The sequence below is a fragment of the Sturnus vulgaris genome, chromosome 10, assembly GCF_052056855.1.
Source record: "Sturnus vulgaris isolate bStuVul1 chromosome 10, bStuVul1.hap1, whole genome shotgun sequence".
Lineage (NCBI taxonomy): Eukaryota > Metazoa > Chordata > Aves > Passeriformes > Sturnidae > Sturnus > Sturnus vulgaris.
Genome location: NC_142252.1, coordinates 10656138 through 10671042, shown reverse-complemented (window position 1 = coordinate 10671042; position 14905 = coordinate 10656138). Strand labels below are relative to the sequence as shown.

Below are 14905 nucleotides of genomic sequence, written 5' to 3'. Positions count from 1 at the left end.
GTAAGTTTAGGCTGCTAGATATACAACCATTATTTACTTCAAAACAAAAAAAACTTATCTTCAATAAGAAATACAAGCAAAAAAAAAAAAAGACAAATTTTCTACGTCATCTTTTCTACAAGTCTGATCAGCAATTCTCTGGAGCTATGCTAAGATAAAACAAGTATTTACTGTCTTGATGATGAAATATTATGATTTATTAATAATTCTATGATATCACTTTCTAATTGACATAACTTACCTGACTTCTAGTTTCTCAATATCTTCTTCTTCCACCTGAAACTGGGACTTTTTGGTGTAACTGCTGGACCTGGTTACCTGCAAGTAAATTCCTTTTATTAACACACCTTTCATATTATGGATATCAAAAATCAAAGAAAATCCTCCCTGCCTCTAGCATAGGTAAATAGTTACTGTTCCTTATACAAAGGAAAAAATGTCAGTTGACCAAACTGCCTTTTGCCAGAAAGCAGGAGAAAAATGGGTCAAGAAGGGTTCATAGTGGAACCTAATGAAGGCTAGCTGATATATGAGGGAATTACAGCATAGATCTATTAGAAAAAACAATAAGTAGTAGGACATGAAACTGGCAAAAATTTCTTTTGCTTTAGCATGAGCCCCATGAAAGAATTGAAGTCAGTTCTGAAATGTTTAAAGAAACAACAAATAAGAAGCCCACTCTTCCTGCCCTAGTTACAACACAATTGCAAACTCTCATCTACACTTTCCTCATTTCTTGACTGACTGCATTCTCAATTTACCTCCAATAAATCTTAAGTCAAAAAGTCACCCGAGTGGTTTGGACCACATTTTTATCCTGATATCTGACTGCCTAAGAAATCACACTCTTGAGCAGGTCAACTGAGACACACATGCATTGAAACTGTGCATAGGAATGAAACTATTTCTCACTCAAGTCCCACAGCAGGACCAGGATTCATAAAAACACACTAAATTATAATACATTTGAGGCACATGTAACAGCTGTACTCCTTCCAGCTCTCAGTACAGCATGCTTTAAATGCAAATCTTTATTACTGACACAAATCAGATGAAAATTTAAACTTATAATTTGTTTATTGTCAGATAACTCATGTAGAATTGAAATCAACTCCTAAATAACAACAAAGTTAACTTTTTTTAATAAAGTAAACTTTTTTGGGGTATAATCACTATACTTTGGGGTATAATCACTACTTTATTAAATAAATAAGTTGTTTGGGTTTTTAGGTCAAGCTTGAAAATATTTAAATAGGAGTCCATGGGATAGGTTAAAGTTATCTCAGGACTCTGGATGGTAACAGATTATATATAAAGATATATAAAGATGATATATAAAGATATGTAAAGATAGATGATTCAAGATAGGGAATTACCTTCACATATGTGCTTGTGAGAAAGTAATTTTTCACACAGCAATTGGAGGGGAATGCTATTGTCTGGCAGACAGAAATTTAGGTATGTCATTCACTTACATTTGGGAGGCCAGTTAAAGCTCTTCAATTTGCTTGAAGAGAACTTTGTGCTTTAGGACTGCTATGTAGCTTGCTTAAAAATATCTGAAGGGTTGCATAAAATATATAAACAGGAAGAATAGCACACAAAAAGTTACCTCAAAATAAAATGTTTCGTTAAACTGTGGATTGCTTGTTTTCTTCTTAACTTTGGTCTTCTTTTGGTCATTCCTGTTCCAATGTGGTAAAATTTTTACCATAGACAACTTAAACACACAATTATAAGAACATTCTATTGTCAAGAAGGACCCATGCATTTAAATTAAAACATTTTTTGTTATTCTAGAATTCACTTTGATCAATGAGGAAAATCTTAAGATAAAATCAGTTCATCTTCACAATGCAGTTTAAAGAGCTAAAATTTTAAATGCTCTGTCTAGCTAACTGTGCATCTATCCAACTCAAAGGCTGTATTTAATTTCACAAACAGGTAAAACTTACACATATTAATTAAAATACATCAACAATTTCTAAGGCATTTAGAATTTAAATTTCTTCACCACTGCCTAAAGGCAATGAGTACACTTTTCCTTGTCTTGTTCAACGGCAGTTTTTGTTTTTCCCACCCTCTTTTGCTTGTGAAATATTCACTACTTCTTTACAGACAGAGGCTTACACCCAAGACACTGAAGATTTTCTTTGAAACTAACTGCTGCTCATGTCAGATATGAAGCATCACAGGGTCAAACAAAACAACTGCCCCCACTTCCTTGTGGGTTGGTTTGGTTGGGTTTTTTTTAATTTTACAAGTTCTATAAAGGAATACAGTTTTATTTATTTATTTAGCAAAGGGCTGTGGTAGTATAAAAATGGCTTTCCAAAAGAAAGAAACACAAACTATGTGAGAAAAACAGACAAGGGAGAAGAAAAATTGCCCTAAGTATTAACTACCTATTTTCAGGCACTGGACATTGCCGTCATGGTACATGAGTCACACATGCATAAGATTGGAAAATCTTAACCAGGAATTCCTGTCAGATTTGCACATATATTCCCATATTAACAGGGTAAATATTTTGTGGGACCAACATTCTCCCACCTCCATCCATATAACAGGACTCGAACAGAAAATGTATGTCAATTGACCTCCTCTGCCATTCAGCCCCATGACTGCTAAGTGTACCAGGTGAGCCTCGCTGGTCCTCTTAGGAAAAACCCAAACAAACCAACCAACCAACCAACAAGCCCCCCAAGCCAAACCTAAAAAATTTGATCATTTATTACCAAGGAAAAAAAAATGCTCCATGCAGAGCTTACTCAGGGACAATCCTTCCAAAGTCTTAAAACCAAGCAAGCCTGGTAGAACACATCCTGGCACTATGCTCACAAAGGCAATTCCTCAGCACTGGAGAAAGGAAAGGGTCTGATGTGGCAAAAAAGAAGCAACTGAAACTTATCCTCCTTAGTGGGCAGGACTTGCACATTGTGAATGTGTGGGATCAGGGATTTTTCTTATATGAAAAAACCCAGCAGTTATTGAGGATTACTGATCCCAAACAAGGAGACATTTGAACTGTGGGGAATTTGAGCACAGCATCCTGAAGGTGTTCCAGAACCTCTCCTCTCTCGTCTCCTCCCAATTTTACTACACATTTGCTGCAAAGAAACTCACACATTAAGAAAAACAGAGAAGAGAGGAAGGTGAGTGAGCAATTGACTGTATCATGACATACAGGAATGTCACATAGATTAACAGGAAGTACAGTGCAGAAATCAAGAGTCCAATACATTTTGTAAGAAAGAACTGAGTCAGGAGTGGCTCTTGACTAGTGCAGCCAATTCAGACAGAACAAACACCATCCCAGTGTTGAGCATATGGCAGGGAAGGGGACAGAACAGTATCCATGGAGATGTGATGTACACATGAGAGCACTGGAAGACTTGTCTGTGTTTTAAAGATTTTGTTTAAAACCTATGACTTTCATTTCCAATTCAACATCACAGCATTTTTAGATTTATTCATTTAATACTAAAATGTTACCTGGAAGGCCCCACAAGAGAGACTGTTGCATAAGGATCACAATTCTGTCCGTTTATAAGTGGCAACCCATGGCACTCCTTTATGCTACAAGGAAAAGACAAACAATAGATCAGTGAAGCAATTACTTGCCTTAAAAAGATAAAACCCAAGCAATGCTTTCTTTTTGAAAACTTTTTATGTCCTGCTGTATTACACACAGATATAGCTATACACTGATCCAACATACTGCAGTATGTTGATCTACTGAAGTAGATCTCTAGATGGTAACACAAAATTATACTCAAGTATAGATTCAGACTTGGGGGCTCTGTGAGAACAAAATTCTTGGAATTGCTTTGATAAAGACATTCCAGTATCACATATGAATGACAAAACCCTACGTAAAATTAATTGCTATACGTTAAGAGAAATTGCAAATTTCATTAATTTTTAAATTTGATTTCTCAAGGCATAAAAAAAAATCTGGCCTCAACCAATGGCAGCGAGTATATCTGGAAGGCATTGAAATGGATTGAAGTATTTAATTTTGGATAAATTGCATTCTAAGTTACGCTAAGAAATGCAAAATCAAATCCTGAAATGATATTTAAAATTAACCATCCAAAACTATGATAGTACATAGTTCTAGCTCTACCTTTGAAATAGTGCTTAAGGTTTATTTTCAAATTTTTTTCGTAATAGTCCATGTTCAGGATGAAATTACTCTTTTAAAAATAAATGTTTTCTTCCATAATTCATACAGTAAGTGGCAAACTGGTGTTTAACAGGTACACAGGCACACTCTTCACCAGTCTGAAGCAGAAGGGACAGGATGGTTGGCAACTAATGCTCACGGAGACAGAGAAACCTCTTCTGGACCTTTTCTAAAGTCTTGCAATCTTTGAATCACCACAGCAGCAACCAGAGCGTGGTCAGCAAACTGCCTAACCTTCAGATGCTGCCCACATATGAACATTAACTAAAAACAGCTGGAACAACAAAAGTAAAGCAGAAAAGTTTGTAAATTCGTAGCAGAAACCAGACTTTCTAGCAAAAATGATGCTCTAATGAAACCATACACACTGTAGTTTAAGTCCAGAAACATTCAGCAGATTACAAAATTTCATAAACAAAACAGGAATGAGATCTGAATATTGTATTCCTGTTCTCTTTAAAAGCACGTTTTTAGCTGTATTGCAGGAATTTAACTAAATGAATACAAGAAAGTTTCACTTGTCATAATTTGCTAGTTTGAATAAAATCCAAAACCCAGGCAACTTAAGAAGAAAATAGACTTCTCAAATTCATATGAGTAATTAAGTAAATGTTCTAATATAATGTGGAATAATAAGTTGTGCAGATCAAGGTAAAGTTATGTAGCTGCACACATTTTTAAATAAATGCTTTATGTACTATAGAAAAATGGTGTAAAAGAATAAGAAGAGCTGCAAATTCAAACACAAGTGTGGAAACAACAGACACTAACACTCCTGTGCTGCCTCAAAACTCCACCCTCTTTGGAGTATGCACAATTATAAACCAGATGGTATTTTCCCCCCCAGAAAGTCCCTTTGTCTTAGCCAGTTCAGGGAACATTTAGTGCTGAACCACTGCACAATCATTTGTTATTTTTCTTCCAGTTATCAAGCACGTGGCCTTCAGCATTTCAATAATTTTTGAATCACAATGAACACTACAGTGATTTCAAACCCACCATTTAAATGGGTTCTTGAAACATCCAGTTGTTTCATAAGCATTAATTGATTCCTCCTCCAACACACAAGTGGCACAGAAGAGTGGCAACAAAATTAAACTGTCTAGACTTTTCAGTTATTTGGGGTATCTTGATCTGAGGCAGGACTCGATTCTTTCAGGCTGATGGGCATCCTGAAGCATAAAACACTGCAGCTCCTCGGGCTTTGCAGTTTCAGCTGCGAGTACCAATTGTACCTATAAATCAGCCACAATTTGAACCTCCTAGGAAATTCAGCAGCAGATGGATCAGTCAACCTTATCTGAAGAGAATTCAGCTGTTTTAATAAGAACACCACAATTTGTCTTCTTGCAGTCTTTGACATGTTTACCAAGCTCCTGGATTTCTCTAGCAAACAGCTACAAGTCTGTGGGATATTTGGGTATACAAACAGCTTGTTCTGTTCACTTGACCACAACATACACAGACTAAAGAAAGGCTTGTTTGTGATTTCCTGTGAGTTGAAAAACATTTTACTGACAACTTCAGTCTTGCAGTAGAACTAGAATCTCTGGATTTATCATATGGATCTGTCACTTCAAGTTGATTTCATGCTCCAGCTGGTCTCCCTGTGGAGGCAGCTCTAGCATTTGCTTTTCCCCTCCTGCCCAAGCCCCAGTTCTGTTGCCAGCAAGTAAAGTATGGTCTGCCTAGGTTATTAGACAGCCTGTCCTGGTCCAACACCTCCCCTGACCATCCACTCCTCATATCCTCAAATCTGTCCCTTCCACACGGATCAGGCACAAAAATTTGTTCCAAATCTACCTCACCTCCTCCCCTTCCATCTCTTACTCCAAAGTAGCCAGACAGATCCATCCCTTCAGTGTGCAGGTACTGCCTGGAGTGTGCTTTACACACATATTGACAGCACAGCCAAGTCAGATGAACTGCTGCTTCTGTTTACCACCCTTACAGGAAGCTTTTAGGTTGCAAGCCAGTTGTCAGTGTGGCAAACTGAATCACCCTGGTCATGCAGGAGCCCTCCCAAGCTCCAAAGGCAAGCAGCCATTAGGGATAGGAAGCCATTAAATCAACTCAGCACTACCGAGCTGGATTGTTCATCCCCAGGGACTGAGCACACCACACTGAATCATTACTGATACTTCTAAGCTACTAAACAAACAGCCTCCAGTAAACATGTTTAAAAATTCTGAAGATGTTTGAAGTGGCTAAACTAGAGTAGACTTAGCAGAATTGGAAAAGTTGGAATGGAAATGAATGGAATGAAAAAAACCTCAATCAGTTTGCCAGTCAGCAAATTTCACAGGAATACCACCTTTCCTCAAAAGAATCAGTCAAAGTGCTACAACTGCAGCTCCTTTAACAGGAAAGCAGCAACCAAGAAATCCCAGCAAAACTACCACCACCAAAATGCCAAATATTTTGACCAATCAAATAACAAAATAACACTAAATATATACTCCTATTCTGACAACCATAATAAATATATTTCTAACATTAAATTTTTTAAATATTTAAAATTAAATTAAAAAAAATTAAAATTTAAAAAAATATTTCAGCTTTGACAAATAATTTCATCTACCTAGCTAGGCAGCTGTCATTCAAAAGGCATAAATGCATAGAGTTGGAAGAAGTAGACAGGAACTTAGAAGTTTTTTATTTTATATTTTTGCAACCAGTACCATCTAATCAACAGGTAAAAGAACTTTGGTTCTTTTCTCCAACTACTGCCCTGTTCTAGTATAGTGTAAGATATGTTTCAGTTTATATTAATTCTCATCTCAGTAGGTTGTTGTGCAAGAGAAGTTTCAAACAGGAAATGAGAGCCTTTCAGATCTAACCGGCATATATGCAGCTTAGAAGATGAAAATAAGTCCTTAAAAAGTCCCAGCCCACAATAAACCCCCTCAATGACTGACTCTACCTCCATCATTCAAATCAGCTGAAGGTCTCCAAGGACAGACACTCCCTAACTGCAGCCATTAAGATCTGTATGTACACTTCATAAAAATTGCTGTGTTCACTAGAGCAACTTCATGCAAGCCGACAAAGTGTAAAAAGGACAGTAACAAACTGACAGGTCAATTTAAGAGAGCATGGTGTGTAATTCATTTAGAAAAGTATGTGCAATGAAGTCAAAATCTGGCTGTAATAAACCATTTCTGGGCTTTGAAGTATTCACACTGTAAATACACAAAACCTTTCAGAGCTGAAGGGCTGTTAATCCCAGAGAAGGACAGGTGCCCCCACCCAACTGCCTAATTTGCCAAGAAACTGTTCAAGTATCATCCATTTCAGCAGCAGCAAATATGCAAACAATGGCCATGCAAACTTGTTCCTGAGGACTCCCAGAAAGAGCTGCAAGCATGTATTTGTGAAATGTGCTACTATACACACCATTGTGGTTTCAAAAAAAAAAAAACAAACCCACACTGAGTCAGCAGGTAATCTCTTGTACTTTTTCCCCTCCTCATTCACACATTAGAAAAGGAAACAATTAGTATCAGAGACAAAACAGTTTTAATTCACAGACTCTGAGCGTATCTGTGTGAAACTTAACAGCAAGTTTGCAATTAATACAAAAAATGTGTAAAATCAGGGCTTAGCTTGCTCTACATGATCTCTAAGACAGTCCTTCACCAAAATAAGATTAACTATGCTTTATGCCAAAAAAAGTGACTGGAATTGAGTTTTTAAATTAATCCTCAACATAATACTCATCTAGAAGACTAGCAGAAAAAGCTTCTACAGCCATGTTTACAGACCCAAACCAGCAGGAATCCATTGCCTAGCCAGTCATTGTTTTGGTTCAGCCACAAGGTGACAGAGGACTCCAGGTAATGCCTCAAGAAGAAGAAACAAGCCTTTGAATTACTTGCTATTGTGCATGCACTTAACACCACGTTTAATCTTGTGTAATGGAAGTTGGAGCTACTGCTTTTCATCTTTGTAGAATTGCTGGACTCTCAGGGAATACACAGTGGAAATCCATAAGCAACTTAACTAGGCACAGAAGCCAGAACAATCTAGAATTCTCCTATCCTAGAAAAAAAAAACTGGTGAAGGTTTAAAAGCATCTCATTCTCATTGCATTGAGACACCGTTAATTTGAATAGGAAGTAAAATGCTGCTTCTGAAAGGCAAATATCATAGCCTGTGTATCAAGAATTATTTTTTCTGTGATTTTTTTTCCTTTGGCTATTATTTTCCAGTTTAGAACAGATAAAGAAGAGTCAGGAACAGACACATAAATACATTTGTGCCCACTCCTTGTCTCTCTTTTACTCTATCATGGTTCTGTTCCTTTCTATTTTTCAGCTTTGTTAAAGGAGTTACTAATTCAATGTCTTCTCAGGGCCTGGTGACTAGTGAAACATGGCAGGAAGTGCATCACTTACTAATTATCAAGGGAAATTTACAAAACAAGCAGGGTTTTAAAGAGTTTAATTTTCTCTTTACTACTCTCACATGTATTTTCTGTAAGTTGCTCACACTTTAAGGTCTCGAAAATGCTCTCACATCCATTTCTATAATACCACATTCAGCGAGAAATTTCTTATTTCTCATACTTTCACATGTACATCCAAAATATATTTATGCACAATGTATTATTAATGCACTAAATTATTTCAAGGGCAGCAGCACGTGTGGTAAAATCCTACTAAACATCTTTAGTTTAAGGAACTCTAGTGCATTTCATAACCTCAGACAACAGCACTGATGTAATACTGCAGCGTTTAACGCACGATCCTCTCCCCACATGGCAGTGAGTGGGTGAGTGCAGCAACCAAAAAAACCCTGGCTTCCTTTTGATCAATTACCTCCGTCATAAAGAGATCCTAAAAGAGGGCACAGTGAGTAAACCACTTCCTACTCAAAACTGCAATTTGCAACAGTAACTTTCTAATGCAACTTTTCTTCATCATAGGAAAAATCCAGGCAAGTTTTTAAAATCAAAACCCCACAACACTAACTTGAAGTGCATGAACATATAAAAATATAAAATTTTCTGAAAATTAAGAAAGTTGAGAATAAAACACAAAGTCATAAAGCTCCAGCCAGCTTTTGGTGGTGAACAGTACATGGGGAAAAAGCTGTTCTAATTCTGCTTTGTGCTGCAAGTGGGATACAAAATAAGAGCAGCAGGACTCCCAACTCCCATGTTGTTGCCCCTCTATAAAAGCAGACACATTCCAAATTATCTTAAAGTATTAAAGATACTTTGATGTTCAGCAATTTTCATTTTATCTGAATTATGAGCCTAAGCCATTTAAACCATCACCACTTTGACTAGCTTAATTCTATCACAGAATAGCTTCCCTCTTCATACCAAGTTAGAGCATAGCAAACAGACCACTTTGCTGGGTCCTGCTCCAGCTCCACTACTCATCTGGGTTTAGAGCGTTGACTAAGACAAGAACATCATCTTAACTTCATAATGAAAATTACATTACCAAATATACCGAAAATCTACTGGTTTTATGATGCTCTTTAACATGCTGTAGCATTTTTACACTCCAGAGCCAAAATTAAGTTTGGTAGTGAAAGCTCCTTAAGTAGCTGCTAAGAAGCTTTATTGAAATGTGACAAACATGCTGCTCCAGAAACACAACTCCTGTACTTGATTTTTTAGTAAGAATTCCTTATCATGGCCAACCAGAAGAAAATAATTCTGAAGCAAAACTAGCATAAATTTTACCATACCATCCCTCCAAAAAATACCACCAGCAGCAGTAATTTGGTGAGTAACAGCAGTACTGCAAGTTCTGGCTGTCAGCTGCACTGCACATTCCCAGCTTTCTCACCAGACCAAATTCAACTGGAATTACAAGACACTAATCCTAGTAGTCCCAATAAAAGTGAAAGCTTTAGCAGCAGAGATGAGCAGCTGTGACAAACTTCTGCTAGAGCTCCCCAGACGTATACTCATCTCCTCATAAAACAGATTCCAAGGAAAGTCACATAAAAAGAAAAATGCTATTGGTAACAAGACATGCAGACATCCAGTATCAGGAAAGACAAATCCCATCATGTTCTGACAACCAACCAAATATTAAAGGATTAATGTATTTCCTTACTGTACTACTAGTTGCTGGCACACAGATCCATTGTCTGTTATCAGTTCGTTCAGTTTTAATTCAAGGTGAACTTTTCCCTGAAAAAACACAGGAGAGAAACACAAATAGTTTTAAAAGCATTTATTTAAAGGTAGGAACTAGAACAATAATATAGTTTACAGTTAGAAGTTATTTAAGGTAATTCCAATATAACCACTTGAAGAAAAATCCTCATCTAAAGCACGTATCGTGCAAGTAGAGCATGATGGATGCACTTGAACTTTGAGACAATGTTATAGAGAAGCACCACCTCATCTGCAGACAGCACAAGAGTCAGTCAAGCCTCTACAGATTTAACACACACAAGTATTTCTTCCAGCATGAGCAATTACCAAGAGCAAGTCTCAGATATTTTGTCCCAAGCATGGGATGAACCCTTGCACAGACATGAATTTCTGAACACTTCAGGAGAAAGTTCTAAAATTACCTTGGACTCCAAAGGCAGGTAGGTATACCTAGAAAAGTAGAATAGCATGCAATAGCCATAACCAGCAGCATTTAATCTCCACTGTGAAATCCTGTCCATCACAACAGACTGAATATAACTTAAAACTGTACTGTGCATCCCAGGGCAATTTTCAACTATCTCATGAAGACTGCTGATGTACTCAAGGAACAGTAAACACAACCAAAAGAGAGGAAAAGGTGACAATAATTGCTAAACCCAGTTTCCTCTTTCTGATATGGCAGGATGTACTTAAGAAAAAGAATCCATAAATTATGGCACAGCATGGATTAACTTCAGAAATCAGCAAGGGTCAACCTACTGTACCCTCTCATTAAAAGGCTCTATAACTTTAAACCATGATATGCAACTTCCTTGGGGTGACCAAAATTTAGTACTTGAATCTTGCTCCAAGCAAGTAAGATTCTGCTGAACAATACCTGCTACTCCTTTCAGTGCCTGGCTGTTTGTGCTGGCTTTTACATCAAAGATAAGCACACACTGACAGTCTTTAACAATGCTCTCCTCGGTATTCTCAGACTTTGTCTATTTGCTAGGTAGAACATCAGATGATACTGGTCTGATCACAATCAAAATTCTCAGGGAAGGGTTCTGGAAGGCGGGTTGCAATAGTGGTAAAGGAAGCAAGTCATAATCTGAACTACAGCTTTGCCTTTCTGCTAAAATGGAAGTAAAGCCCTTAGCTGATCTTGCACACATTTCTATAGCAGTTACGTTTTGACATAAACTGCAATGTTTTATTGTAAATCCCCTGAGGCAAAGGCTGCATTTCCCTCTCTGTTCATCACATGGGACGAGAAATGAAGCTTCTTTTACAAGGCAGTTTCAAATGTAACTGCTTTGGGATGCCTGCCAAGTGTTTTGCAAACTGCTACTATAGGGACAGGAACACAGGTACATTAAGAAAGTATTTGTCAAGCAGAGAAACTCCATTACAAAAACAGATTTACAGGATAAAAACAGGATACCAAGAAGCATGCCAATAGCCTTACAAGGCAAAGTTTTTGAATGACATTTTCAGTATTTATTAAAATAGCTGACTTCACTTGTTTTAGAAAACAGATGCTGTGAATGGCCTAAACATCTTCCTTTTGCTTTTAATATCAAACCCACAAATTGTGTTTTACACCAAATAGCAGGAGTAAAGCAGCTCACTGCTGCTCCTGAGAACTACCTGTGGATGTAGTTTGCTGCCAGTTGAGTACCATGATGACTGCAGTAACATGGCTCTAAGTAAACATTTCCCCAACATGCATGGAGAGTTTTACAACATTCTTGTCGTTTTTTTTGTCGAGAGCAGTGTGATGGTTTCCTAAAGCTGCTGATCTTCAGATCTATATCAGAACTTCTGACGTAATATGTGACTGATTTTAAATGTGGCTGTACAGAAGGCTTTTACTTCAAAATAGAGAAATCAGCCATTCTTATGCAATAAATAATAAACAAACAGTAACTTAGTGTGAATGCACTTTGCATCTGTAGATCTCAGGGTTATTCAAAGGCAGGTAGGCACCATTTTAACTTTACAAATGAATTAACAATCAATTTTCAGGTACTTACTATAGGAAGATGGAGTTTTATTGACACAGATCCGTTCAAAACCTTAACAATGTGTGAAAGATTTGTGATCTTACCAATGTGCTTTTCAAGTAAAGATCTCTATAAAAACTCTACCTATGTATAAATACAGGTATAAGGTGCATATATATATATAAATATATAAAAACCTCTATAAAAGTTTCTTGCTATGAATAATTTAGATCAAGGGCATGTTTAATCAAATGAGCCAATTTCAAACCAGATTAATGAAGATTTTATAAATAAAAAAGGGGTCAAGTAATCCTAACAATTTTACTAGCATACTGACACCATCTGCATTTTAGAAAATGAGAAAAATTTTTATAAGCTAATATATGTAAACAAGATTTTGCCAGCTGCAGTAATATGTGGCCTGTTTCACCCAACTTCTCAAATTCTGGTTTATTTACTTAGTATTCCCACATTTATATTTATTTTTCAAGAACTAGTGGAGAAAGGAAAAAGTTTTGAGAAAACAAGATTAATATGAACTCATAATACTGTGAACAGCAGCAAAACAAAAACCAGTTAATATAAAACACAGAGCAGAGCAGCTGCTTTCTAAAAGTCTCCACCACTAACATTCCTGGTATACAGGCTGCTAATCATACTAAAGTTAACTTGAAAAGAATAGATGACTGGTATATAAAAAGTACACTTCTCTTGAAATAAATGCAGATTTATGAAAAAACCCCCAAAAAATCTCAACCAAGAAACTGCAAAGTGTCCTGTGCATATTCATGGAACATAAAATACTTCTATGCTATCTTACTGCTTTGCACACATCGTAAATTCTGGAAAATACTCATATGGAGGGAAACAGTGGAACAAAAAAATCAACTACATGTATGGTGCCATGAGGAGAAGAAAACAACTTCTTTTCTCTAAACTGATTTAACTTTATAAATATTTCATGCAGTTTTTCTGCATATGTACAATATAAAAGTCTGCTATTATCAGTCATGTCCAGCCAACAATCTTGGACATCTCAGACTATATTTCAGTACTGTATAGCACATCCAAACTAACAAGATTTCAGCTAAATGTGGCAGATGGGAACTGGTCTCAGCTATGCTCTAAAGACATTTATGGAAAAATAAAGCACGGCAGGATAAACCTACCCAAATATCCTGACTCAAGAGAAGATAAATATGAGGAGCATGTACCTGAGTAGAAAAGATCCTCTCTTAATAGAAGTGACATGCAGGACAGTGCTTTGCTCAGCACAGTCATAAAAAAGGAAGAGCTTACATTCTGCTGAGTCACAAAGCCATGGCAAACTATAAACTTCTTATTTTCAATATGTAAGAAATCACTAAATTCTATTAATGGGACATTCTAGTTGAGTTTTCACATAGTCATGTAGTATTATGACAAAAAGTAATACCTTTCTCAATACATTTTTATGACAGAAGACACATAGCAAGCATGACAATGCTTAAGTCAAAGTGGAAACTGCCTTTCAGTTTACATCTGGAAAATGCTTTCTAGAATTTTCAGAGTGATTACATGAAACAATTCAAAGAAGATGATGTGTAGCTGGACTAGATGATCTCTAGGTCCCTTCCAGATGAACCATTCTATCATAACTGAAAGAGGACTGATTTCCAATAGAGAAGAGGAAGTGGTATTCAGACGTTTTGAAAATCTGTCTTCATGTAAAGCAACCACATGCCCTCCTATACCCAAGAGCTGCAGGCTAAACTTATGGCTCATAAATGAATCATCTGTGGAAATAATAGGAGAATTCTGTGCACATTCAGATCTTGTAAAAGTAGCCAGGATTCTCCCTCCCCAAAGGGACTTTCAGGTTACTAAAAAAATACACTGTCAAATCTAAGACTTTTACCCTCAGGCAAACCTGGAAAAAGCCCCTATTAAAATCTAATAGTTTATCACAGCAAGAAGGCTAAGAGAGTCTCAAGAATTCTGCTTTGTTCTTGAAACCAAAAAGAGAATCACTACAACTTCTAGAGCCATCCCACTTTTACTAATTCCTAGAGCAATCCTGTTTGAAGAACTGGAACCACAGGTTGAAATAAAACTGTGAAGTGCAAGTTGTTGATACCAAATACAGAAAGTGTTTCAAGATAAGATACATGAACACAGCACAAGTACCTCCAAATTTTGGAGCCTAACCATTTCAATGTCACAGAATCAGTCATTATTTCAGTTAACACCAAAAATTACTAAAAAACAAATTATTCAAGAGTTTTAGGACAGATTCATGTGCCTCAAGTACTCAAGACTCCTCTTACAAGCATTTCAGACATCAAAATACTGTTAAGACATTTCCCAAACAGTTGCCTCATGTCTTCTGCAAGTTTTAAGTACCATGAGGAATAATACCAGCTTAGATGCTAAGCCCTATCTCCTGCAGCTCAATGTAATCTTCTACCACCACATGTCCTAATCTGTACTTAACTTCCAAAATGTAAATATGCAATTTAATAGTTACCTGAACCTCTGAATTAGAATCAACAGGTTGAAGCATAAACCAGTTCTCTTTTCCTGTGTAGTTGCACAAATCTTCTTTTTTGATTGACACCTTTCCTG

At 36.7% G+C, this 14905-nt stretch overlaps 1 protein-coding gene across 3 annotated transcripts in view; it reads right to left on the bottom strand.

The window, feature by feature from the left end:
- The window catches only part of RASA2 (RAS p21 protein activator 2), a 45084-nt gene that overhangs the window by 18383 nt on the left and 11796 nt on the right, over positions 1-14905 (bottom strand). Inside the window, exons 4-8 of one of the 3 annotated variants that reach the window (XM_014877917.2) lie at positions 14808-14902; positions 10267-10343; positions 3496-3579; positions 1613-1685; positions 242-318 (exon numbers count right to left, since the gene is read on the bottom strand). In XM_014877917.2, coding sequence (XP_014733403.1) covers positions 242-318; positions 1613-1685; positions 3496-3579; positions 10267-10343; positions 14808-14902 — 406 coding nt within the window. The other 2 variants (XM_088170778.1, XM_088170777.1) reach the window with 2 other exon arrangements.